Source organism: Alosa alosa, chromosome 20 (genome assembly GCF_017589495.1).
Source record: "Alosa alosa isolate M-15738 ecotype Scorff River chromosome 20, AALO_Geno_1.1, whole genome shotgun sequence".
NCBI classification, from domain to species: Eukaryota; Metazoa; Chordata; class Actinopteri; order Clupeiformes; family Clupeidae; genus Alosa; species Alosa alosa.
Genome location: NC_063208.1, coordinates 11,853,176 through 11,880,675, shown reverse-complemented (window position 1 = coordinate 11,880,675; position 27,500 = coordinate 11,853,176). Strand labels below are relative to the sequence as shown.

The window sequence follows — 27,500 nt, the reverse complement described above, 5'->3', positions numbered from 1 at the left end:
AAAACGTTAGACTATAAAATGGGGCGGAATTCCTGAGACTGGTTTAAAAATGAGGGAATTGTTTTTACTGGACTATGAAAGGCAGTCCGTGAGTCCTCTCTCCCTCTCTCTTTCTGTCTTTCTCTCTTTCACACACACACACACACACGCGCGCGCGCGCGCACACACACATTTTGCGCGTCGTGCTAACAGTCGCACACTTTATTTGAGGTGGGCGAGGCTAGAATCTGATGCGCTCGTTCGCACACTGTACTGTTTCAGTCATCATTCCTATCTTGCGAGAACGGAGCCCTTCAGAAAGAGAACGAAAGAGAGGAAGTTACCTCTTTCCCGTATAGCGTTTGTCCTACGAATTTATCAAGATTTTGATGAGCATACACAGAAGTAAGATAAGCTTAGTGACTTAGTGCTGCTTAACAAAATTCACAATGTCTCGAGTTGCGGATTTGTCAAAACTCCGCCAGGAGAGAATGCGAGAGATCAGTCACCGGGTAAGTTATGCTAAAACGACTTCAAGAGCTCGTTGGATAAACTGCAAAGCACGCTACCACACAGCATTAAGGAAGTGACATTTGCCGTCTTCGAATAACAGTACTTTTGCCAGTATGGTGACTTTAGAAGGTATTATCAAATGGGAAAGCGTCGTAATTTTATTCCGTAGTTACTTTGCCGTGTGTTTAAGAAATTCCTTCCGAAGTTAACGGTACTGATGGTGTACGGTGGAGACGGCAGAGCGCATGTGTTTCCTCATAAGCGGCGGCTTGGCCTTGTATTTTCTGTGTATCTCGTCTTGTGAAGGTGTACAGTGCAGACTTGTCGGTGAACACTTGTCAAGATGGTCTAAGGTATAATGGAAATGTAGTCATAGTTCTCTTTATTTCAGTATGGCATTTTGGACAGTGGGTCTGTGAGACAGATTTGCGCAATATAGGCCTACCACTTTTGCTGCCCAAACGATTGCAACACTCGTTTGCAACACTCGTAACGTGGAAATACGTTAAGGGCCTGTAATGTTCGCAATAGAGCAGAATAAACGATTCAACTGGTAGACCTTTTCAGCAGTAGCAACTCCGGAGAGGTCGAGCTTTTTCCAAAGGTGCGTTTGTATCTAGGTGTGATTGAGTGGGCTTTCTCACAGTATCTTGTCATTGACTGTGTGTGTGTGTGTTTTGTGCCTTTGGAGAGCACAGTGAAGTAGCAGATGTATAAGACCTATGTGTGTGTGTGTGTAAGTGTAAGTGTATAAGTGTGTGTAGTTGGATATTTGCAGATGTGGCTTATAGAAGTGACACCTCTGTCTGCACTGTGCCTTCCCATGTCAACCATGTAGATAGATAGTCTCTCTGCCTGCTAGGGTTGTCTCAGAAAATACTCTTCCCTCACCTCCACTAAGACTGGTAGGATTGAGGTGATATGAATGCAGAAGCTTCTCAGTGAGGTTTCTCTCTGCTGTGATTCCAACACTGATCCTGATCAGGCGTGCGCAGCAACAACCCTCAACTCTCTTTATGTGTGTGTGTGTGGTGTGTGTGTGTGTGTGTGTGTGTTGTGTGTGTGTATACATGTGTGAGTATGTTTGAGTATGGCCATATCCTTGTGCCTATGGACACATTCAGTATGTGCATAAGTATGCATGCCTACATGAACCTAGCTCGTGTTCACATGTGTGGTCAGAGACCCCTGCCATCGTCATCCTCGTCCTGCCATGAGGTGTGGGAGCACTTGCTCTATTTTAGCCCCTGGGTCCCCGCTGAGCTCGTATTCAGGACAACGGGAACGGTCCCCAGAGAGCCACTGGCGGTCCGGCACGCCGCTAAATCCGGCTGCGTCGCAGCTCTAACTGGAGCATCAGGCGTCTCCACCGGCGCTGATCTTCAGGCAGGACTGCGGGACGCATAAAGCGCCACTATCTGGGACACGGGGTCATCCACTTTAACACCCGTTTTCTGCACCGCTTCACCTCCCAGTGTGAGCACGGCCCCTGCATTAGGGACAGTGGGAGGGGGACTTAGGAAGGGATCTGCATACATCTGCTTGAGAGTTAGCTGATATGGACAGTGATTAGCAACAAGTGTAAGGTGGCTTTGCCTCCAATGCAGGTAGTTGAGGTGCTTTCCTAATTCCAGGGTCTGATGCCCATACTCACAAAGGCACTCATCACACACTAGCCCCTCTGGAGTGTCACAGGGAGAAGACTAGACGTGTGTTTCATTCGATCCACATCAGTCCTCATCACTCCATGTAAATGTATGGCCACTTAGTATATACACACACACACACACACACACACACACACACACACACACACACACACACACACACACACACACACACACTGAAAAATAGAGATGCTCCTTCCTCCATCTTCCTGGTTTATTACTGCTCTGCTCCTGTAAATCTCTAAAGCTGCCTCTGTTTCTGCCTATAGCCTGTAGTAGAACATAGCGACCCTGGTCTTGGAGGGTTGGGATCTCTCTCTGGAATTCATGTGAGCAGAAAAATAGACCTTGTTTTATTGATCTCTGCACCGAATGTTCCTCATAGATCCCTTATTGACGCTATGAGAAAGAAAGACTGCTGTGCTTAGAAAGAAATCACACACACACACACACCTACACACTTCAGTCTCAGCTTGTGTGGACATATACACAAATAGGCACACACACACACACAGAGACTCACACTATCACACTCTCGTACTTTTGTATAGATTCACATCCACCCCCCTATTTTCTGTCGTACCCATGGCAACCCAAGGAAGAGGGAAGAGGAAGTCCTCTCTTGCTGCTTCCTGTGCCGTGTGCCAACACGCTCACCGAGATATAGCCATCTCTGTTCCACTGAGGTGTCTTACGCACATGAGCCTGAGCCCATAAACTGTAAACAAACTCATAAACCAAACCTCTGAGACAAATCTCCAGCCAGACAATGAGTCTTACCATAAAACATTGGAGTATTGGCACAGGGAAAGCTGTACAGCCACGTTGTTACAAAAAGAAACTGTTGTTCTGTGTGTCTGTGTGTGTGTGTGTGTGAGTGTGTGGTTTCATTTCCCCCATGTAGTCCGTTTGAAACCCCTGACATCATGTTCATCATTGTTAGTATGTGAGTAGGAGCTCAGTTCTGGCTCAATGTATGGGTGACCACACTGCACGTATACTTCCATTTTTGTAAGGTTGGCCGGACTTATCTCATGGTGAAAGAGGAAGATGAATCATGCAGAACTGATTGGTTCAGATAAGGTGCTGAGTCGGCACCCGTTAAAGCGGACCAGAGCCTCCTCTTGAACAAAAGTTCGAGAGTGTCAGGGTGCATGTTTATCTGGAGCATACGCCATATGTAGGCGGTATAATGCCCTAGCCAGAACACTTCCATTTTTTACTGTGTAATGTTCTGAGCCACTAGTATCTGTTTGAGAAGAGTTAGGAGATGATTCAGCGTCTAAAAGTGTGGGGGTTTATGTGTGATGTTAGTAGTTCTGGATGCTCTGTGCAGTCTATAAGAACAGGTCGAATGGGATTTTGTACTGTAGATCTTTCCTGTGTGTGTTATAATCGTTGGGTAAGAAATGGTTAACATATAATCATGAAATGTATCCCTCATATCAAAAAGTAAATACAGTCAGAAGTATTCATAGTTAAACCAAAATCTGTATTCAGTAAATGGAGACCTTGAAGTCCAGTTTTTTGATGTTGAACAGAAGTAATATTATCGTGTAGTCTTAAAGTGAATATATATTGTTGTTTGGAATGATCCATTACTTGCATGTCCAAATGACCTCCTAAGTGATGAATTGGAACACTGCATAAACAAAATAGGCCTTCACCCTCTATCCTCCAACATTATACGCGTCTGTCGGCCTGTCTGTCTGTCTGTCTGTCGGCCGGCTGGTCTGTCTGTCTGTCTGTGTATGTATATGTGCATGTGTTCAGTATCTCAGCAAGATCACTCTATTGCTTCCGGACATTAACAATGTTGTCATTACTTACCAAATGAATTTGTAAGTCACAAGTCACAAGACTCAGTGTCTGTTTATCATTCATCATCTTTGAAATGGTCCTTGTGTGAGCATGGCAAATAACTGGACTATGATAGCAGATCGTCTGATGACAAAATGACAGCTCTCCTCCGACACATATCCTCTTCAATGATGTAATCTGATGTGTGTAACTCAGTATAGTGGTCATACTGTGTTATCTAAACTCAGGGCCTCTGCCATCTTTCTTACCGCCCACATACCCACAACACAATGACAAGTAAATAAGAAACAGTCAAAAAAGTTTGTCTGTGTTTCTTATTTGCTGTATTTATTGTGACTTTGTAGTATAGACAGAAATTAGAAACGAGCTGTAAGAATGCATGAGTAAATTGGCCAGAAATCTGTATCCGCCTTGTATTATTTATTTTAATAATATACTCTATATTGAATATATTCTGAACATAGATTTTCAAATTGAATTAATTCCCAGACACTCCTTATGAATTAAATGTTCACATAGGTTGAAAGTGAAAAGGTTAATTAGAATGTCTCAGCATTTAAAAAATGTATTGGTTTAAAAGAATACAATAGGTTTAACATTTATTTTAGAGGTACATTATTGACTACCAGTATTGCCCAGTAGTTTTCATATTGGTAAATGGCTGCTAGTCAGCTTCTGTTTTAAACCGAAAGCAGAAGGTGAGATGACATGAGGTAGAGATCATCTTACCATGTGGGTCCTTATGGACTTAACGCTTAAGACTATGTCTGGAAATCAAAACAGGAAGCTAGGCAACCGTACCCTGGAGGTTTGGCCCGGGTGTGTCGCAAGGGGGTTTGGGAGTAACCCTCATTCTCACACCAGATGTGGCATTAAAGCTACCGACTTCTCGCACAGCATTTCCCTGTCGTGTGCTAATCATTGGAGCTTTTGAAAGTGCTCATGCGTAGGAGGCAACCCAACAGCAGTCCCCCCATGCAAAGCACGTTTTACCTCGATTCCGTTCGTTATCCTGGCATGTCATGAACAGCATGGTTGTGTTCATATACACAGCAGCATTGCTGGCGCTTCTCCCTCAGAATGTTTCTCACTGATGGCCGGTGCTAGCGCTAAAGCTCTTTGGAGTTGGTCCACCCTGCTGCCCCGTGCTGTGCAACTCTCAGTCTAGAATGAGGATGAGGCTCACTGCTGCACAGCCCTGATTGGCCCGTCTGGGCGATGCTCACTCATACCCAGAAGAGTGGGTTTTAATTATAGAGCTCATCTGCTTTACGGTAAGGATGCACAGAAGACAAAGTTTAATTATGAGTGTCTGTGTGTGTGTGTGTGTGTGTGTGTGTGTGTGTGTGTGTGTGTGTGTGTGTGTGTGTGTTTGTTTCTCGCTCAGAATAAGGAGAAGGAGCGCATGCGCGAGCTGGAGAGGGAGGCGAGGGAGAGGGAGGCTCGCTATAGCAATGGACACCTCTACACCTCCCTAACTGTTTCCGCGACGACGCTCTGTTCAGCCTGCAACAAGAGCATCACTGCCAAAGAGGCCCTCAGCTGTCCCAGTGAGTTACACATCACCAGCACACCCACACACCACATACACAGACAAGCTTATACATTTCTACATGTACATGATACATGACACACGCAGAGTACATCATACATAGTTGGTCTCTCTCTGTGTTGAAGAACTGTATGTGGTGTGCATGCACATAGCTCTCAGTCATCTGAATGGAACACATAGACACTTTATTCATACTGTCTTTTCCCCCACTTTCAACCACACACTGGAGTACACTTGTCATGTGTGTGTGTGTGTGTGTGTGTGTGCATGTGCATGTGTGTGTGTGGGGAATTCTGCTATCTCCACACCACCTAAAAGAGATGTTTAAAGGATTTACTAAATTTGAGACCATCATGCCAAAATGCACAAGCCGCAATGCATGTGTACACATACTGTACTTACACACACACATACACACACACACACACACACACACCTGTATACAGATACCACATTCTGTATTTATACAAAACACACACACACTCTCTCACACACTCCCACTTGGTGGATTGCGAGGCAGGAACAGTGTGCCCAGTGCCTTTGGAGAGTGCCCAGGCCTCCTACACACTGCCGAGGGATGGACCATGAGATAATCAACACTCTGCTCATCGTTCCTTCCATCCCCTCTTTGTTTACTATGAAGCGTAAAGATATATAGATAGATAGTAGATAGATAGATAGATAGATAGATAGATAGATAGATAGATACTTTTATTCATTCCCGTAGGGGAAATTCAGATGTCCAGCAGCCGTGTGTTGTCTACCAACAAGCATTCACACTGCAATACACTCATAAAAACCCTGATGACAACAGTTAATAAAATAAAAAGAACACCATACAAAGACGCATTTACTCAGCACAACACAGAGCTTTCCAGACTTGCTGCCAGCGTACAGTAGTTGGCGCATGCAGACTTACACGCCTCAGGGAACTGGTCAAGAAAGCACCGTATGTACTAGGCCAGAAAGGTCAGCATTCACACTTCCCAAAATCTCCAAGGAGCACTGGAGGAACAAAAGCAGTTGAACATCCCTGAAAAAAGCAGTCGAAAGCGAAAAATTTGTGATAGAAACTGGGACCATTGTTTTATTTTCTAAATACTGCTGGTAATTTTGGTTAAGTATAAGTATATATACTTTTTTGATCCCGTGAGGGAAATTTGGTCTCTGCATTTAACCCAATCGGTGAATTAGTGAAACACAAACAGCACACAGTGAACACACAGTGAGGTGAAGCACACACTACTCCCAGCGCAGTGAGCTGCCTGCTTCAACTGGCAGGGGGGAGCAGTGAGGGGTTAGGTGCCTTGCTCAAGGGCACTTCAGCCGCAGCCCACTGGTCAGGGCTCGAACCGGCAACCCTCCGGTTACAAGTCCAGAGTGCTAACCAGTGGGCCACGGCTGCCCGCGGTTACACTTTAGTTTAGGGAACACATGTTAGTCATTAATATATAATTAATATGCAGTATGTATTAGTGCTCAATAAGGAGACAACAGAGAGGGAGACTCAGTCAGTGATTTAGGCTTTATTTCTCTATCTGTGCATGCCAAGGTAGCAGTAAGGGAGGGTAGTTTTACCAAGTTGCTTCACTTTTCTCTGATGAACTCAAGAGATTAGCTTCCACAGAATATTGCCCCTTTTAAAATAAAATGTGTCAAACATGTTTACACTGCAGCTGCATTGTGTTATGCTAACTGCAGCTAACTGCACTACTTACAGTTAAGTCTTACGGTGTACCAGCTACTACCACCGCCTACGCCCCTTAATGAATGAATTGAGTCACAAACTTGGGCGCACACACACACACAAACACACAAACACACGCACATACACACCCACCTGCACACATATGCACACACACCCACACACCACAGTTGTGGACACACACACCACACCCTTTCCGTTGAGTGAGCATCTACACTGTGTTATCAGATTGGTTTATGAAACAAGCTCAAGCAGTAGGGTTGTGAAACTCTGAGGTGTTCTGCATAAGTGGATACTGTGCTGTGTTGCGTAGCCAAATACTCAAATGTTTACTGTAATACAGAGAGTGACGCTTTGGACACATTGCTTTTTGTAAGAAGCCTGTCCTAGTAATTACAGTATGTGACCCTAGACACCTTTATGTGTGTGTGTGTGTGTGTGTGTGTGTGTGTGTGTGTGTGTGTGTGTGTGTGTGTGTGTGTGTGTGTGTGTGTGTATTTCAATGTGTGGGGGTGGAGTTGCTAAGCTGCTGGGAAAGATAGTTGTGGAAAGAGGGGGCTTCGGGGGAACCCCCTCGTAAGCCCCCATTCCTTTTCCTGTTCAATCACCCCCAAAACAGGAAGTGCAATTGATTTGAAACAATGGACCATGAAAGCTTGAGAGGGAAGCAGCAGAGAGAGAGAGAGAGAGAGAGAGAGAGAGAGAGAGAGAGAGAGAGAGACCTGTTAGCAAGTGAAAGTGTGTGAGAGTGTCGCTATGGCATTATGAAAGACTGATGTAGAGCCAAGAGGAGAGAACAGACCAGATAAAAAAGTGCATGAAGATAGGGACGTGTTCCATAGAGTCACTGTGAACCCATGTTTGTCCATTTCTTTCAGCCTGCAATGTCACCATCCACAACCGATGCCGTGACACCCTGCCCAACTGTGCCAAAATGAAGCAGAGGGTAAGAGAGGGGTGAGAGGGAAGGTGTGGGGTTTGTTGGGGTCTATAGAACATAGGACAAGGGCTTTAACAGAGGGGGTGGTTCTGAGGAAAGACTTAACTCCCAGCTACTAACACAGAACTCTTTACGAAGGCTGACTAAGAGATAAGATGCTGTTTCCCCTTTTGGAATAAATAGGACTCACCACAGTGGATTTGATCCTCTTGAGTATTCTTCAGACAGAAACTGTGATCAGGAAACCATTCCCTTCTGTAGTTTGAAGAGATCTGCAACTTGTATGATAAACCACTATGAATAATATGTGAGTCAAAGTAGGAGACATGAACGTGTCACTGATCTGCTGTCATCTAACCAATCATGCTCTGATCCTCTGCGTTGCCACAGCAACAGAAGATGGCATTGTCAAGGACCAGTTCGTCTTATCAGAGTGTGACGATGCGCAACAAGAGTAAGTCACATTTTGTTGAGTTCTACAGACAGACAGACTCTACATTTACCTGCCTTAACAAGGGTGAATAGATCTTGTCAAACACATTCCCATACATAGGAATATCTAGCCTGTTTAGCGTTTAGCCTTTCTCTCCACTAGTTGACACTGACTACTGATTTTATTAGTCGACTAATTGATGAAACCCCTAGTTTGAACCCAGTCTTGGGGGACTGTATATGGTGTCCACTATTAGTCCTGAGAAAGTCCTGATGCCCGTTCTTTTTCACCTCATCACCTTGTTCTTCTCTGCTACCTCTTTCTCATCCGCCTTTTATCCTTCTCTCTCTCTCTCTCTGTTCCCTTCTCTTCCATCAACTCTTCCTACTCCCACCGTTTTATCCATCTCGTTCAATTGGTGTCGTTCCTGTCTGTCCTCCATTTTGTTTCTCGTCCCTCCATCTCTCCATCCATCCTCCGTGTCCTCTCTTCCACAGGTACCCTGATGAGGGAGCGGCCCAGCTCGGCCATCTACCCGTCCGACAGCCTCCGCCAATCACTGCTGGGCTCTCGCCGCGGACGCTCCACCCTCTCCATCTCCAAGAGCGTCTCCACCAATAACATTGCAGGGTGAGTTAAAGGCTCTTCTGCTATAGGCTGGTGGCAGATATAGAGAAGTAGACAGAGTTTTCATTACACTAAAGTACAGTAGCTTTTTTGTTGCTGAAGGGTATGTAACGTTCAAACGTTCGTTGCATATTGTTTCATACTTGATGCACATAAGCTCTATGCAGTCCTCAGCATATTGTGTACAATAACTACTACTTTTACTTCCTGTGCATGTATGTCTTCCTCTCTGTACTTGTGTCTCCATATGATTATCACTAGTGTTTAAAGGAAGAGATGTCTTAGTATTAGTATATCTTTCAAATGTTGTAACACTGTTGTGGTACTGTTGCAAACTCCCCAGCAGGCTTGTGTTTGGTTGTTTAGTGTTGTAATGTGTTTGTTGCACAATTGTGACCGTGTTGTTAAGTTTTTTTCATATCTTGTTTGTTTTTGTGTTATTGTGCTTGATAAGTCTCTACAATGCTTGCTCACTATGATTTTTGTTCTTTTTTTGTTTGTTTGTTTGTTTGTCTTGTCTATTTGCATGCGTTTGTGTGTATGTTGGTGTAATGTGTATGTGTGCATTGGTGTGAATGTGTGACATGCGTGTGTGTGTGTGTGTGTGTGTGTGTGTATGTGATGTGTATTTGTGTGCATGGTGATGGTGCTATGTGTCTGTGCACACATGTGTATATAGGACTATGAATGATGACTATCCTTTGGGACTGCGCAGGATTCTCTCTCAGTCAACAGACTCACTCAACTTTAGAAGCAGAACCATGTCTATGGAGTCTCTTAATGATGAGGGTGAGACACACACACACACATGCACACACACACATACACACACACACACACACACACACACACACACACACACACACATACACACACACACACACACACACACATGGACAAACATGTACACAAACAAATACATATACATACCCATTCATCACAAATCCACATATTCCATAGTCATAGAAAACTCCAACTCCAACTGCACATATAAAATTGCACATAGAATGAAACTCACAAAACTATCACACACAAGCATACTGTGCACAGTGGAACCACATAAAGTTTATGTGTCTGTTTATATCATAAACAGACAAATTAGACAAACAATGTATGCCTTGTCCACTCTCTCAGGAGAGACCTATTACACGTCTATGCTGGAGGAGATGGAGATTGAGGGGCGGGACTTTGAAGCTGATTCGTGGAGTACAGCTGTTGACTCCGCCTACTTACAGACGCACCGCAAAGATGTCATCAAGAGACAAGATGTCATTTACGGTAAGAAAAGCTACAGTCTTTAATATCATCAAAGGATTAAAACCCAGTTCATTTTAAAATGACCAATTCAATTGGAAACAAGTGCTAAAAATCACACAGTTCCTTTAACTGTTGTCATCTAGATATAGCCTGTCTGTGCATTTGCCCTTTAAAGACACAAAGAAAAAACTCTGAATTGAAGACTATCATCCATCAACAGTTTACCTTAAGTAACATCATCATGTCCTGTAACACCCTGTCTTTCCCTCTCTTCCTCTTTCTCTCTGTCTCACCCCTCTCTCTCTCTTTCTCTCTGTCTCTCTCTCTCTCTCTCTCTCTCTCTTTCTCTCTTCCACCACTTTGTCCATCTTCTGTCTCCCCACTACGTCAGAGCTGATCCAGACGGAGATGCATCACCTGCGGACGCTGCGCATCATGGACGGCGTGCTGCGGCGGGGGATGCTGGAGGAGGTGCAGCTGGAGCCGGGCACGGTCAACGTGCTCTTCCCCTGCCTGGACCGCCTGCTGGCCCTGCACCGCGCTTTCTGGCCCAGCTGCTCCTGCGCCGCAACCACTGCCTGCAGCCAGGCAGCGAGCACAACTTCACCATCCACCAGCTGGGGGACATCCTGTTCGATCAGGTGTGTGTGTGTGTGTGTGTGTGTGTGTGTGTGTGTGTGTGTGTGTGTGTGTGTGTGTGTGTGTGTGTGTGTGTTTATGTGTGTGTGTGTGCAAGTGTGTGGGTGTGTGTGGGTGTGTGTGTGTGTGTGTGTGTGTGTGTGCACGAGTGTGTGTGTGCGAGTGTGTGTGTGTGTGCGTGCATGTGTGTGTGTGTCTGTCTGTGTGTCTGCGTGTGTGTGTGTGTGTGTTTGTTTGAGAGTGAGTGTGTGTGTGTGTATCTGTGTGTGTGTGTGTGTGTGTGTGTGAGTGAGTGTGGTTAACAGGTGGTCAAATATAAATGTGAGTATGTGTGGTCATATATTTATGTTTTACAAATTTGTGCACTGATATGTTAGAGGTGTAGTATGTAACAGTTTGATGTGATATTTTGTGTTTGTGTGTGTGTTCAGTTCTCAGGGCAGACTGCAGATGAGATGAGGAAGACATACGCAGAGTTCTGCAGTCGGCACCTGAAGGCAGTGAAGCGCTACAAAGAGTTGTTTGCCCGAGAAAAGAGGCTCCAGTACTTTATACGGGTAAGGGGCAGAGGGACATACACTGTGTGTGTGTGTGTGTGTGTGTGTGTGTGTGTGTGTGTGTGTGTGTGTGTGTGTGTGTGTGTGTGGAAAGACAGAGAGAGAGAGAGAGAGAGGGGGAGACAGAGGAAAAAAAGAGAAAAATAAAGAGAGAGATAGACTATGCACTGTGTGCACTAACCCTTTGACGGAGGTGAAGAGCTTCCGCTGGTTTCCAACGGATACACCAGCGGATCATCTGGGTGTGATGGATGTGTGGGTGTGTGTGTGTGTGGTCAGGATTGGGTGTGAATGGAATGAGTGTGTGTGTGTATGGGAGAGTAAGATGGAGTGAGTGACAGAGAGAGAGAGAGAGAGAAAGGAGGTAGAGAGAGGAGAGAGAAAGAGAGAGAAGGAAGGACAGATAGGATAAGTGTGGGTGGGTTAATAAAATGGACAGTAATATATGAGGAGTGGGTGGAAAGTCAACACTGTGTGTGTGTGTGTGTGTGTGTGTGTGTGTGTGTGTGTGTGTGTGTGTTCGTGCGCATGTAGAAAAGATTCATGAACTCACTAACCGGTTCATGGGTTTTCCAAGCGACTAAGTGTACGTCTGGTCTTGCCCTCTGGCTTGTAAATCTGCTGTGACTGGCTTGTATGCCGCGAGAAATGTACTCCCCCATGCCCTCCACATTCCTCTGCTCTTTCTCTCAATCACCTTTCTCTCTTCTCTCTCTCTCTCTCTCTCTCTTTTATTCTCTCTTTCCTCCTCCTCCTACTCTCACCTCATGGCTGTCTCTTTCACAGCGAGTCGGTAGGGGTCCTCTCCTGCGTCGTCATGGTTACCAGGAGTGCATCCTCCTGGTCACCCAGCGCATCACCAAATACCCTGTCCTGGTCCAGCGTATCCTCGACAACACTAAGGGTGAGCAGTCACCATAGTAACAGGGAGAACAATGAAAAAAGTGGAATGTTGTCCTGTCTCTGTGTTGTCAGTATCACATTGATATCTGTCTGTTGCTTTGAGTATGATGGGTTGTAGTGTACTAAATAGGCTAGTGTTGTGCCCCTCAAATGCCTCCTCGAGTGCTCTCTATGGTGACTTCCTTCAGTTTCTAATGGAGAGGCCAACATTAGCTTGGCTTTTCACAATATGGAGGACCTAGTGTTCGTTTATATTAATATTAACCAAACGAGCTCTGGAAGTGTGTATCTGGATACCAGTATGTGTTGTGAATTGTGCATTGTATGTATGTGTATGTGTTGTGCATGTAAGTGGGATTGCATACATACAGCGATGGGTGCATATGTTTGTGTGTGTGTGTGTGTGTGTGTGTGTGTTGTTGTGTGAGTTTGTGTGTGTATGTGTGTGTGTGTGTGTGTACACTTACACTGGTGCTGAGTGTGTGACTGACGGACGATCTGTCCCCCAGAGAGCCCCGAGGAGGCGGAGAGTCTGTCCCAGGCACTGGCTGCACTGCGGGAGCTGCTGAGCTCGGTGGACGAGCAAGTGCTGGAACTGGAGCGTACGCATCGGCTGCAGGAATTCCAGGCCCGGCTAGACCCCCGCGCGGAGGCCAAGCTGCGCTCTGGCGCCCTCTTCAGGCCTGCCGAGCTGTCGCGCCGACGCCTCATCCACGAGGGCACGCTGCTGTGGAAAACCCCTGGCTCCAGGCTCAAAGGTGTGTGTGTGTGTGTGTGTGTGTGTGTGTGTGTGTGTGTGTGTGTGTGTGTGTGTGTGTGTGTGTGTGTGTGTGTGTATGCGGGAGGGAGAATGGTTGTGTATGTCTAGATGTCATGTTGGGGTTCGGTTTTGTGAAAATCATCTTATCAACTAATAATCAACTAATTATAATTTTCATAATCAACTAATTGTAATTTTTAATTGAATATGTGTTTGTATATGTAGATGTACAGGTCTTACTGATGACAGATATCCTGGTGTTCCTGCAAGAAAAAGATCAAAGATACATCTTTCCCTGCCTGGTATGTAACTCTCTCTCTCTTTCTCTCTCTCTCTCTCTCTCTCTCTCACACACACACACACACACACACACACACACACACACACACACACACACACACACACACACGCACACACACTCCCTGTCTATCTGACTGTCTCGCTGCCAGTCTTGTGATCATAAGCTCTCTTTGATTTATCTATCAAAGATAAATCAGGACTGTACGCAAACATCCCAAGACACCCAAAAAACAATGTTTTATCTCACCTGGGGTTATAATCACACAACCCCCTCCCCCTCCCCCTCCCCCTTTTTGTCTATTTCAGGACAAGCCAGCGGTTGTCTCCTTGCAGAATCTCCTGGTGAGGGACATAGCCAATCAGGAGCGAGGGTTCTTCCTCATCAGCAGTGAGTCCAGCCCCCCAGAAATGTATGAGCTTCACGCCGCCTCCAAAGATGACCGCAACACCTGGATACGCCACATACAGCAAGCTGTTCTCAGGTAAAAACACACACACACACGCACACACACACACACACATACAAACACACACACACACACATACAACACACACACACACACACACACACACACACACACACACACACTCGCACACACATAAAGGTGTCATAGAGTGGCACTCACATAAAGGTGTCATAGGTCACATAGATACTTGGACAGGCTTCTTACAAAAAGCAACGTGTCCAAAGCGTCAATCTCTGTATTAAACATTTGAGTACGGTATTTGGCCACTCAGCATAGCACAGTATCCACTTATGCAGAACACCTACTTTGTAAATATACCTGCCCTCAAGCTAACATTACTCATTTCACTGAGTATACTAAGGCAACCACAATGCATACTGTTCATACAGTTCACAACCCTCGGGTTCCCTGAACCAGAGTTTCCGCTAGGAAAAAATGGTGCCCGAGGTTTCGTTTTCCGGACATTTTGATGATATGCCGGTCAAATATCCTATTATCGCTTCTTAATTACCTAGTCAAGTTGAGGAAAACTGGAGACAGGCTATGTATCTTAAAGAATGACATAATCAGGCTGAATAGAATGCAACATGTTCATTAGCCTAACTTACGTAAACATGCCTAACAAGATCTAGCCAGTCTCTATGTTTTCATGGACAGCAAGAGTCGCCGTTCATTGTTTAAAAAAAGGCTCGTTGTTTGTTGCTGCTACCCACGTTATCTCCAGTGGTTCAACTGTTTAACTTGCACAGATGCGCACACACAAGAATGAGCACTCACACCACTACCCCCTAAGGCTATGCCTCTTTATTTGTATAAATAAATTAAGAAATATTTTCTATTCTGGGAAATGTTTAGTTTCTTTTTGTTTCGGTCCACAGCTCAATGATACCGTTTAATTGTCCCGGAAATTATCCGCGGACCAGCAATCTCCTCGTCGAGGAGGCCCTAACCCTGCAGATCATAGACAGAGAAAGCATAGGCCTACTGTATGCTTTGGGTACAGAACACAGTTGCATGTCCAGTGTACACGGAGAATGACAGTGTCTTGGAGCGGCCGCAACCCGGCAACTCCACTTCCAACATCATGATTCCGACAGATATGCCCGACACTTATGCTTTTTATCTGGTGGTGGTAGAGTTGACCGGACGTCTGAGGCTTCAGACGTTACCAATTTATCATCATCCATTGCGTCTGGCCTCTGAAAAAACTTTTAAGGCTAGTCTGCCTGGGCCTGGCCATGTTTGAACCGCCTCACTCATTTGTTCGTTGTTTAACATGGACGTTTTAAGCGTGCGCTTCCTATTTGAAATGTTTCCTATTTGAAATGCAGCATAGGCTATGCGTGTTGTTTAATAGCTTTCAAACGGTAGAGCCTGTACATTTAAAAACATAGCCAAAGGACGTATTGATTTAATAGGCTTACATTTTAAGGCTTATTCTCAAATTCAGATTGCGTTAGGGGGGCGGGATTATTAGCCAATTTCAATCGGACAATTTGACCGGAGAGATTTAATTTTGTCGGACATTTAATTTTTTTTTCCGGCCAATGTCCGGTAATTACCGGACAACGGAAACCCTGCGCTGAACACATCAGTCATCTCACTCTGGACGCCTATCCTCAGATGCACTCATACACACATGCAACACACACACACACACACACACTCACTCACATATTCCCACATTCCCACACTAATTCCTATCTGTTTTGACAGATGTCCCTCTAGGCAGGAATTCCCTCTGATAGAGACTGAAGATAAGGCCTTAATGCGTAGACTTAAAGGTGAGTATCTGGACAATACCAAAGATGTATTTAAGGACAACAGTCTACAAAAAATATGTAATGTAAATGTAAATGTGTTTTTAGTTGGGGAGTACTTTTCATCATTACATTGACAAAATGTCTTACATGCATCAACGGATGCCATATTTAAAGGGAAAACTGATGTTTTCATTGACTGGTATAAGTCCTCTTTATCTTTTCCCACTGTCCTCCCTCCTTATCACATGTCTCTGTCCTTCTCTGTCCTGCCCAGCGGATATCCAGCAGAAGGACCGCGAGGTGCTGGAGCTGCTCCAAGAGCGGGTGATGCTCTTCACTGACCTCCTTGAGGTCACGGGAGGTCACGAGGTCATGCTGCCGTCCAACTGCAGGAACCTGTTCAGAGCGGACACACCCCAGGCCCCCCGTGCTGAAGGGCTGCTCACTGAAGCTATCAATGAAGGTAGGAGACAGACAGCATCACCAAATATATTTACATACTGTACATACACACATACTTATCAACATGTATGTGTGCACACATAGGCCTACATACATATGTATGTATGTACCCATCACAGAGTGAAAAGAGGCATCAAAAATGATCTTTTTGGCATTTTACCGTAGTTTCACAATGAAAATAATGAGGAAAAACCCAACCTTTGAGACATTTATTCCCTGAAGAAGAAAAAAAAGAAATAAATATGTGTTTGCCATTTAATTCTTTGTAAAGCCTCCCTTTGCCAATAAAACACCCTTAGTGTTCTCCTAGCTCATCTCATAGCATCTCAAGGTGGAGGGCACAAATTAGGGAATTTGAAAGCATTTACATAATACCTCTGCATTGTCCAGATTTGTAGGTCTTCTCATGGGCATTCTCCTTTAAAAGCAACACGCAAACTTTTGGAAAATTTGCTTATTAGCCGTCTACCCCAGAGTTAGATAAGAGGATAGTCAGGACACATACCCTTCTCCTCTCTGTGTGTGCAATAACACACCCCCAGTCCCCACCTTTAGCCTAACTTAGCATAATTCAATGGAAGTGGGTTGAATCCTTATAGCCTAAAAATATGAAATCCCAAAAATAGATTTAATAGATTTTTTTGTGATTTAATAGATAGATACATACATGCATATATAGCTGAAAGAGGATTATCCCACTTTATGTGTGTGTGTGACAGAGAGAGGAAATAAAGAAGATGTTTTCAAGGTCTCTTTCCTCTGTGTAGTTGATAAGTTGACTGAGGTGTTGCTGGGGTCGAATATGGAGGTGCCTCTTTCCTGCAGCACCAATGGCCACCACAGTTTTACAGGAGGACTAGTTATCAGTGAGTAATTCAGTGTGATATGCTGTGTGTGTGTGTGTGTGTGTGTGTGTGTGTGTGTGTGTGTGTGTGCATGTGTGTGTTTATATTTATGCACAAGTGTGAGGTGGGTTACCTGTTTGCCTCTGTAGCACTGTGTTTTTGTAAGTGTACAGATCTAACAGTAGTTTTTCTTTTATCTTTCTCTTCTTGTCTCCCCATGTTTCTCTCTTTCAATCTTTTTTTCTTTCAATCAGATGGACAAGAGGTGATTATTAATGGTGCTCCGGAGTCCTCGGCCTCTCATGTGAGAGAAAAGACACGATCACACACACACACGCACACACACACACACACACACACACACACAGTTTTCTGTTTTTCACCTTTGAAAACCACATGGACGCATTCCACATGGAATGCCACATAACAGTGATGAAGGCTTATTATCTGTTCCCATCAGCTTGCCATATTTTTATTTATTTTTCTTGACCTTCATAATTGTTGTTCAACTAAGTGAGATAATTGCTCATTCTCTGGCATAATTCGTAGCATCGCCCACATGTTACCATGGCAACAGCACCTTGCTTGTTTCCTGATGCCCCCTGAATAAGTTTCCATTAAATGCTGTCTCACACTTGTACAAGCATGTCCACTCACAAATCAGAAACCGCAAACCACAGTCAGGAGTACCACTAACTGTTTGCAATTTCTTAGTTTTGTGTGTTGCAAATTACACTGTTAATATTTAACTTAGTGCTTCTCTCTCTCTGTATGTGTGTGTGTGTGTGTGTGTGTGTGTGTGCACAGGCACAGGACCGCAATGGCAATCAGATGGAGGATAGAACTCCAAGTGAGGTACTGTCGTGGTTACAGTGAAAAAGAAAGCTTTAACCTATATCTGCTCATGATGCTAGAGTAACTGTATCCAACAGAGAAGTGATTGTATGCGTGTGTGTCTGTTGTAGGAGGTGTCCCAGAGGTTGGTGAATCTAAGTACCCAGCTTCATGCTCTTCAGGTCAGTTTCCATCCCATAATAACTGCTTGGTCTCCCACGGGGTGAAAGCCTCATAGACTGAATATTTATAGGGTCATTTGTCTGTGTTGGTAGCTTCAGGGCGTTCAGAAAACTAGGTGAGTCATACAATATACAAATATTCTAGCCCTTTTTCAATATTTCAAATCTTCTAAATCTTACAAGACCCAAGCCTTTAATGTGCTGAAGAACTTCTATATTCATAAAGGACCAAGTCGTCGACTGATCCTAAATATCATAATGATAATGTGAATAGAACACACCCTGATAAGATACTCTGTCCATCTTAAAAGAAGGTGATGCTTGTTTGATGTAAATACTTACAACACAATATGACCTCCAATACGTTATGTGTATAAGTCACAAGAAAACATAGAGCACTCTTAAAACCAATGTGTTGTCCCTATCTGGACACAGAGATGTGTTAAAAAACAACGCAAGTTGTGTTGCTTTCAACGTAAGTTGTATTATTTTCAACACATATTCTGTAACAAATAAGAAAGGAAACAACACAAACTGTGTTGTCCCTATCTGGTCACAGAGATATGTTGAAAACAACGCAAGTTGTGTTGTTTTCAACACATTCGTTTTAAGAGTGAGCACTTTCCTTTGGCTTCCCTCTCAGGCTGCAGTGATCAAGCAGGACTCCATTTTAGAGTTTTACCTGCGCGAGACCTCCATGGCCCCTGAGACCTCCGGCGGGCGCGTGGTCCGCTCTCTGTCGCGGGACGGGGGTGCGGACGGTGGCGTGGGCGAGCTGACGCTGCTGCAGAGACAGCACAGCCTGCTGCAGGAGGAGCTGGTGCGACTGCGGGGCGCTGATGGTCGGCTCCGCGACTGCGAGAAGCACCGCGTCCACCTGGAGAGGCAGCTGAAGGAGCTCAAGAGCAGCAACAGCAGCAACGCCCTGGGGGACGGCAGTGGAACTGCAGCCTCACAACAGGTCAGAGGACAGGGAGTAGAAGGTCAGGGGTCAACTGACCTTTGCTGTCGAGATGCAGTAATTCTGTGTAACTCGGAATTATATATCAATATCCAATATTTATGTGGTATTGATTGTTTCAAGTTTATATAGTACAGAATATCTGCAAGAGCTGCATTTAATAATACTTGTACTAGTAATTCCTGACATTCTGACATTCTTTGATGTCATATTAAATTTGTGAATTGTAAGTAGATAGATTTATGCATCTATGCATTTATGTGTTAAAAACATTATATGCACAGAATTCCCATTTGTCACACACACACAGGTCAACTTCATTCACATTTGACCTACATCTTTCAGGCTCTGACACGCAGGGAAAGTGACACGGACCCAAACACAGACACCCAATTACCCAGTCAGGAATCGATGGACCAATCGGATGGCTTGCAGGGCTGCAGTGACGTTGACATTATCTCTGATGACGATGATGACGATGACGATGTGAAGTTGTCACCGCGATCAGAGAGCCCAAGAGGTCTGTGAGCAATGTGCTTATTACAATGTAGAGTATAAATATAGCTCTCACTTGACGGGTAAAAAAGTGGCAACAGGCGTCTGTAAAGTAAGACATATAAGTCATTGTTATGCACTGTATGTACTGAACACTGACAAGGGCTTTTATTGCTATAATCTGCACCAGTAGTTTAACCTACTATGATTCATCTGGAGGCTCTCCTTGTCTTGCTGTAGCTATTCTTTTCGATGTTCTGAAATAAAGAGCACAAGTCCACCTATCACTTCTAAAATGTCAGTAGAATTTGTGAAGAAATACACTTCAGCACATGGTAGTAGCAAAACTACACTATATCGACACTAACGTTATATTAATCTTTATCAGAAAAGCTCCAAAACATTAAAGATATTACTCTTTTTAGTCCGTCGAGCACCTTTGATTCACATGTGAAAATTAATGAGAGTGTCTTTAACAATGGAGGAAGTCTGTGCTCTGGCCTCTGACAGAGCCATAGTGGAGAAGAGTTGGTGTTCCTCCGCAGTGCAGCTGTGGAGCTCGGATGTGCTAAACTTTAGCCTCTCCACAATGCTAATACCTGCCCACTCACTGGGTTATGTAACGCTAATCGATGTGGTCAGGAGAGGAGATGTGTGATGCACACAGGCACTCAGTTACACTCTCCCAGGCACAGTCCCACAAGTGTGTGGGCACAACACACACACACACACACACACACACTTTCAGGAACAGGCAATAAACATCCACAAATTTCAAAGGCACTCGGTCTCGTTCTAACACACACACACACACACACACACACAATCTCTCTTTTTCTGTCTCAGATACACCAAGCTACACCTCATCCATTTTGTCTGCCTCGCAAATTCATCTTTATCCGTCTCCTCCTCCTCCCTATCTCCATGGGTCGTGTAGGTGGTTAGCATTTCAGGACAGGCAGCCGCCTGTCTTTGTCAGTCTAGTAATAAGGTAAAAGCTTCTGTGACAGCAGGTCTTGGGATCCAGAGACAGCGAGCAGACACTGGGCAGTCTAAGCCTGCAGATGCTTGACTTTAAGCCATCAGGTTACTGTGGCTCCTTTCCCCCCTCCACTGTCACTATTTATGTCAGCACACACACTAATGGCCCCACACTAAGGCACAAACTAGACCTAAAATTATCCCTGTTCTGTTCATTCAGCTCAGTTCCAATTCAGCTAGTTTATTTATGTGATTGTAGTCCCTTAAGACAGCATATTACAGGGTTCCACACGACAGTTTTTACATGATGTCATTGATTAATAATATGGTGTTATTTAGTTCACATAACTGGTTGTTCAGATGTCCTTATTGATGATTTGCCATTGTTTTTTTTTTTTTCAGATCTGCAAGACATTCCAGAGGAGGAAGCAGCGGAACACCGCGACCTGGAGGTGTCTCACTGCTAATGAGAACATTCAAGAACATTCCAGAATAGCCCAGAGAAACGGACAGACTGTAGAACTCTGAAATAAGTGTCAGTGTTCCTCTGGGCTCTGCAAAGAAGCATTTTATCCACTTTATTAAGTTATCCAATATATCCACTCTGTGATCCTTGTATTTTATTTTACTTTTCGCTCTACAGTTGATGATCAGTGGCAATATGTGACAAAAAATATGCGTATAAAGACCTTACTTTTGATATTTGCATCATATGACTGCAAACATTCATGGACCAATGAGAAGATACGTACCAAAGCAGGAAGTGTGATAGTGATGGACTTTTGCAAGCTGGATTTCCAGGCAGCCTTTTCCTGGAATTTAAGGCCTGATGTCCTAGAAATGCATTGCAGTGCTTTCAACAATGGAAAAAAAGAGACAAAAAATCATGAACTCTAGTATTTCAGTTACTTCTACTTCTACTACTTGCTAAGTTTGGATTAGTGTAGTGCTGAGAGACTGTAGCTATATGAGCTGACCATAGAGTAACAGTCTGGCTGAAATACATTGATCCAAGTAGGTTTGTAGGGCTCTTTGATGTTGCACGAAGATATTGTACTGTAAATATACTTTCAGAGACTACTTCATAAGCATGCACACACACAGACACACACACACATACACACACACACACACTTACATTCCTAATCATATCAGCTTGATTTCTGAAGTAATATGCACGTGATGTGATTTGGGAGATGTTATTGTTTTAGAAATTGCATTGTTGATTTAATTTATTTATTATTACTCAGCCATTTCGGTTAGAAAAAAATCTCCCGTTCCTTTCCACAAAACTCTCTATGGGAGGAAAGCCATAAATGATAAACTTACGATGACTGAAAAACAGAGCAACGCCTCGTGACTAGAGGCTGTTCAGAGGTCAGTTATGCTCTTAAACAGGTAGAGCAAGGGGTCAGGTTGGGCTGTTCGCAGCTCTTCAGGGACTACTTTCCAATATGCTCCATTATGTGAAAATGAAAGTGTGTGAAATGAAATGATTTATTGTAAAAAGAATTATAGCCTCCTCTTAACCAGTGGCCTGCACATGAATCAGTGCAGATGAGTCAGACATGAATCAGTTCCTTTTGTAAGAGAACTCTTTTCACAATCTCTGAATGTGTTTTTCTTAATTATTATATGACTACATTTGATGCTTGTGCCATATTTCTATCTGTGCCACTCAGCCCAACCACAGAAGCCTTGTGTCCTCCTGCCTTTTATGTGACTGCCATGGCAAATTATATATGATGTTGTCTCTGTGTGGTTGCAGAATGATTAAGATACTGTTGTCATTCAGGAATGATTAAAGAATTTAAGTCTTGCTGCTATGACTCATCATAGAGTAATAGATGGGGTGTTGTGTGCTGAAATTGGTGTCCTTTCTATTTTGAGTTCTGTGTGCTTTGCCAACCTGTGCTGTCAGACAACTTAATACAACAGGACCGCTATGCAATTCTGAAAGTACTTTAATAGGCTGTATCATCTATCATGGTATTCATTACCACTTAGTATACATATATTTACAATAGCCTGTTAAGTACTTTCAGCAATTAATACAAAATATGAAGTGTCCTACTCTTCAGTTTGAGTTCCAATTCTACTGCTTTTTGGTATCTCTACTTATCCATCCCATAATCACAGTTTGGGGAGGGACAAATATATCCAAAGTCTGTTACTGTGTCAGAAGAGAGTGTATTAAAATTGTGTCAGACTTACACGAGCGCGTTGGCTGGGCAAGCTGTGCATCGAGGCTGATTCGGGGGTTGCTGCTGTGAGGAGATAGGGGGTATCCGTCAGTGCTACAGAGCCTGTTCTCAGCACAAAGTGTAATCCCACTACAATGTCAGCCAAGAGACAGGTATTAATATCTCCTGAGTGGCAGAATCGGCATTCGCAATCATACACACACACTCCATCTCTCTCACTCTCCATCTCCCATAGGATCTCACACAATATGATAATATGTATGTTTCTCTCCCATCCTCTCTCTCTTTCTCTTTCCTATATACATTTACGTTTGTAAAAAAAAACTAAAACCTAAGAAAGGGCCATGGAAACAAATTATATCCGTAGTCACATAAGATGTACAATTGTGGCATGAGAAAATCTGAAACAGTATACCATTACAGTATATTATGTTTGATTAGTATAGGCAATGGTGCAGTGTAAAGTAAAAATTTAAATTGTTTCCTGCACGCACTGGCATTCGGCCCTCTGTGATTATTGAACTATTGGCTCTAAGGTTACCATTCCATCAGATGTCGTACAGTTGCACCCTAACCATGGTTTACTGTTGCCCGTGAAATCAAGACACCACTCACACACATTCTCCTGCGTCTAAAAGTGACACTCATTACACATGCTTGGACAATGCTGAGAGACTCAAACTCTCAGAGGACTTCTTCCTGCCAATGTCACCACGGAACTCATATCACAAATATAGACAGAAAATGGGAGGAGGTTCTATTAAAAGAGAACACCGGCCGTCTTTAACATATAGCCTTATTTATGTTATCGGTTTATACAACTTTGAACATCAATATTGAGGAATTATTAATGTAAAAGAGAAGAGATCTCTTCTAACATTCAGTTAATTGTTATTCAAACTTCTGAGCATCTTATTATTGTCAAACATTATGTTGTTGTCAGTGATGTATGCTGGAGATAATATTTTATTGCCTTAAATGCTGCATTAAATTACTGTTAAATTTAAAGCAGCACTAAGGACACAATCAACTGAAATTAAGTGTAGGCCTACACATAGATAGGAACTGCATTAAGACTACTTTGACTTGATAAGGTGCTTTCATCAATTGGTTAGTCACATGTCAGTGAAGTCCTAAGATCACTAATAAACACGTTAAGGCCTTCATTCGCAGTAAACACCGTAAAAGTTACATTTAACAACATATTCCACCCGCACTTCAATATCTATGTGCTAAGCCCATTTGCTAAATATACGTTTAACCTCTGTCCTTTGGCCTTTGGGGTTGGCCACTCTCCTGCCCTTTAAACTTGAAACCCCTTAGATTAGCATTAGCCTTGTAACTAGCCCTGTTTCAGGGCGCTGTGTTTCTTCTCCTCATGGCATAGCTGGCGTGGTGGAAAGGAGTGAAGAGGAGGTGCTGAGATTTCACACCAAGCTCAGTAAGGAAAGGCGACCAAACCCTAAGCTCCCAGGGGGAGCGGATGGGGTGGTGTGGCAGGGCAGGGAAGGGGACTTCAGCTGTTCGGTGTCTGCTTTGTATTCACCACCCCTCCCTTCCCTAGACACAGGAGCCTGCCATAGGTCTTTAAATGGCTGCTAAAGTGGGTCCAGTGTTTGCTTGCGGTGTAAACATGCAGAATAGGACATAACCAGGCAGAGTAACGGAGCTCTTAAACATGGGAGACACCAAAAACAGCAGCAACCATAGTAACCATGGGGCCACGCCATAAAGAAACTCTCTTACATCCACTAGCAAATGGGGCGCTGACAGTTCATCAAACGGTGCTCCTCCTAACACACATTAGCCACACGGACAAATCCTCTCTCTCTCTCTCTCTCACACACACACACACACACACATCCATGCACAGATGGACAGACATGCGCTTTTGTATATAACCAAACATGCAAGCCATGCAGCTGTGCTGGACAAGAATAGCAGGCTTGGCATTGTCTGTTAATAGCTGGGGACATCCACTCTTCTCCCCCTACACTCCCTGTGTCATTTTTGTGGAACAACAAGCTGACAGGATGAGGAAAGGAATCTCAGATTGATGTGATAGTTGAAAGAGGAGATGAAAGAATGAAATATAGAAAGAGTGCAACTTTTACTAACAATTCAGGCTTGGAGTAAGATTATTTGTGGAATGGGAGGGGCCAATCTTTTATCTGGGTGGAGTTTGTGCCCAAAGGCCTGGATGAAGAAGATCTGGCCACTCCCCCTTCTATATAAATGCCTTTTGTCTGCCCTTCAGTGAGACTTGCTCCCTATCTCTACCTCTGTCTCCATCCCTCTCTCTCTCTGCCCCAACATCCAACTCGCTCTATTTTCCTTCTTCTTCTTCCTCCTCCTCTTCGTCTCACTCTCGTTACTGTGGTTGAAGCGGCGTCGGCGCCTGTGGAAGAACTGCCAAGATGGAGGCCGTCAAGAAGAAGATGCTGATGCTCAAGCTGGATAAGGAGAACGCCCTGGACCAGGCTGAGCAGGCCGAGATAGACAAGAAGGCAGCCGAGGACACAAGCAAACAGGTTAATGAGACAGGGCTGAAGAATGATGGAAGGATAGAGAAAGAGTGAAAGAGAGAGGGGGGTATGGGGTCAGTACGGGGTAGAGAGAGTGGCTGAAAGAGATCTCATTGATCAAAAGTGTAGGTTTTTGAACATTCTAAGTTCCGCAACAATTGAAGGTTCTAAAATTCTATGTTGAATTCAATGAACCCAGATATTCTTAAGAACGTTCATTTCTCAACATTCCACTCCTTTAAGGGTTAACCAAAAATTAAGATAGTATATAGAATTGTTATCAGTGTTATCTAAGTCTACATTTTAATATCATTTTAATTACCAAATGTTCATGCTACTATAGCCAGCATAACTGTGTGTATGTTCACATGGGCTATATTTCCTTGAGTCAATTTAGGTTAATGAATTAAAATACAAGAAAATAGATAGTTTTGTCATGGAGAGTAAGGAGGACGAACATTTATAAGTCTCTCCTATGATTTTCAGTTTAAAGGACATTATGCCAGAATGGGATCAACATTAGGGCTACATGAGTGATTAATTACTTGATGAGATCAGGTTCGGGATTTAGTTAAGGTTACAGGAGTCTACACCCAGGTCTTTGCAAGATGGAGAAAAGAACATCTAGAGAAGGGATGTAGCTGCCAGATGAAGGAGGCCTGAAACCCAAACCCTGCCCTCAATGCCACCCCAATCCCTCTAAGCCTCTACAGGGGGCAGTGATATCCCCACGGAAACAATGCGGAGGGCTGGGGGTAGGTTGATAAACATGTGTGGCTTACAGTGGGCATCTGACGGGGCTAGGCTAATCCGCGGGCAGTATTTATAGCTGCATGGCGCTGAAACACAGCCTCGCCAAACCTGTCAATCATCCCAGTGCTTCTCCTGAGGGGGAGCCGGAACTGGTGGCTACTTGGGTTTTGGTGCCAAACGCCTTCCCAGAGTCAGGATGTTGGAAAAGGAGGAAAGACAATGTCCCTATTTGGCAAAGTCTGGCAAATTATTTCCAATTCACTTTCGGAATATGTCCACTTGTCTGTGTGTGTATGTGTGTGTGTGTGTGTGTGTGTGTGTGTGTGTGTGTGTGTGTGACAGAGAGAGAGAGAGAGAGAGAAAGAGAGAGATTGTATTTCTTTCCATTTGTTCCTCATGTATTTTTAGCTCAGTCTAACCATTTAGTCTTTCCTTGTTTTCTCCTGCATCTTTCTTTTTTCCCCTTCTCTTTCTCTCTCTCTCTCTCTCTCTCCCTCACTGTCATTCAGCATGAGGATGAGTTGCTTCAGATGACAAAGAAGCTGAAGGGGACTGAGGATGAGTTGGATAAGTACTCAGAGGCGCTCAAGGACGCTCAGGAGAAACTGGAGATGTCAGAGAAGAAGGCTGCTGATGTGAGTCCGCACACAACACACACACACACACACACACAGAGACAGAGAGAGAGAGAGAGAGAGAGCTCATCCTAAAGATACACACCCCATTTTAGGGACCCCTCCTGCCATTCCTCTCATTCTGTTTAGCTCTCTACAGCTGCTCACTGCATCCCTTCTTTCTGGACATGATGTCATCTGGACATCACACAATCCCTCTGTCTCCATCTCTATTCTCATTTAGTCCCCCCTCTCTTACACACACACACACACACACACACACACACACACAGGATCCCCACTATCAGATGAAATCGGGCACCATCGTGACGTTCTTGCTCCCAATCCCCTCTGTGCCACTTGGGGCCAGCAGTCTATTTTAGAGTCGTGGAGCTTAAGGCCACCGCACAGTCCCTCTCACCTCAAGGCCACTGGCGTTGTTAAATGCCCCAAATGATTAATGATTACGAGTCGTTACGGAGTGCATGTAGAACATTCTCAGAGCCGCGCATGCAAAAACCACACCTCATATCATGCTCAGACAACAAGCAAGGTCGCCATGGACATAAATCACTGGGTTCAGTGAGTCTTGGTGAGCTTTGGTGCCCTTTCTAGCGCACACCTCAGGTCAGGGGTTGTGGAAGATCGGCCCACTTACACACACAGAGAGCCACTGACCCCAGGTCAGATGTCGCCCTGATCGGAAACAGATCTTGTTGAGTACTTAAAATATACCATTTGCAAGCAAAATGTTGAAAATG

At 44.2% G+C, this 27,500-nt stretch overlaps 2 protein-coding genes across 7 annotated transcripts in view; both read left to right on the top strand.

Moving 5' to 3' along the window:
• Positions 1–257: 257 nt before the first annotated feature.
• arhgef1a (Rho guanine nucleotide exchange factor (GEF) 1a) lies at positions 258–22,462 on the top strand. Its single transcript, XM_048229544.1, is given in 23 exon segments — positions 258–491; positions 5,368–5,530; positions 8,116–8,183; positions 8,568–8,631; positions 9,108–9,240; positions 9,917–10,026; positions 10,372–10,515; positions 10,886–11,029; positions 11,032–11,135; positions 11,565–11,690; positions 12,477–12,594; positions 13,103–13,351; positions 13,579–13,655; positions 13,960–14,135; positions 15,837–15,904; positions 16,158–16,346; positions 17,113–17,211; positions 17,445–17,494; positions 17,998–18,045; positions 18,156–18,206; positions 18,850–19,167; positions 19,513–19,687; positions 21,046–22,462. Coding segments are annotated over 23 exon segments (2,802 nt in total). The 5' UTR covers positions 258–428; the 3' UTR covers positions 21,111–22,462.
• Positions 22,463–25,117: 2,655 nt separating this feature from the next.
• Positions 25,118–27,500, top strand: part of tpm3 (tropomyosin 3) — a 15,993-nt gene continuing 13,610 nt past the window's right edge. For all 6 annotated transcript variants that reach the window (XM_048229534.1, XM_048229537.1, XM_048229533.1 and 3 more), the window contains exons 1-2: positions 25,118–25,378; positions 26,635–26,760. In XM_048229534.1, the coding sequence (XP_048085491.1) occupies positions 25,265–25,378; positions 26,635–26,760 (240 nt within the window). In that variant the 5' untranslated portion in view covers positions 25,118–25,264. The remainder of the gene's footprint in view (positions 25,379–26,634; positions 26,761–27,500) is intronic.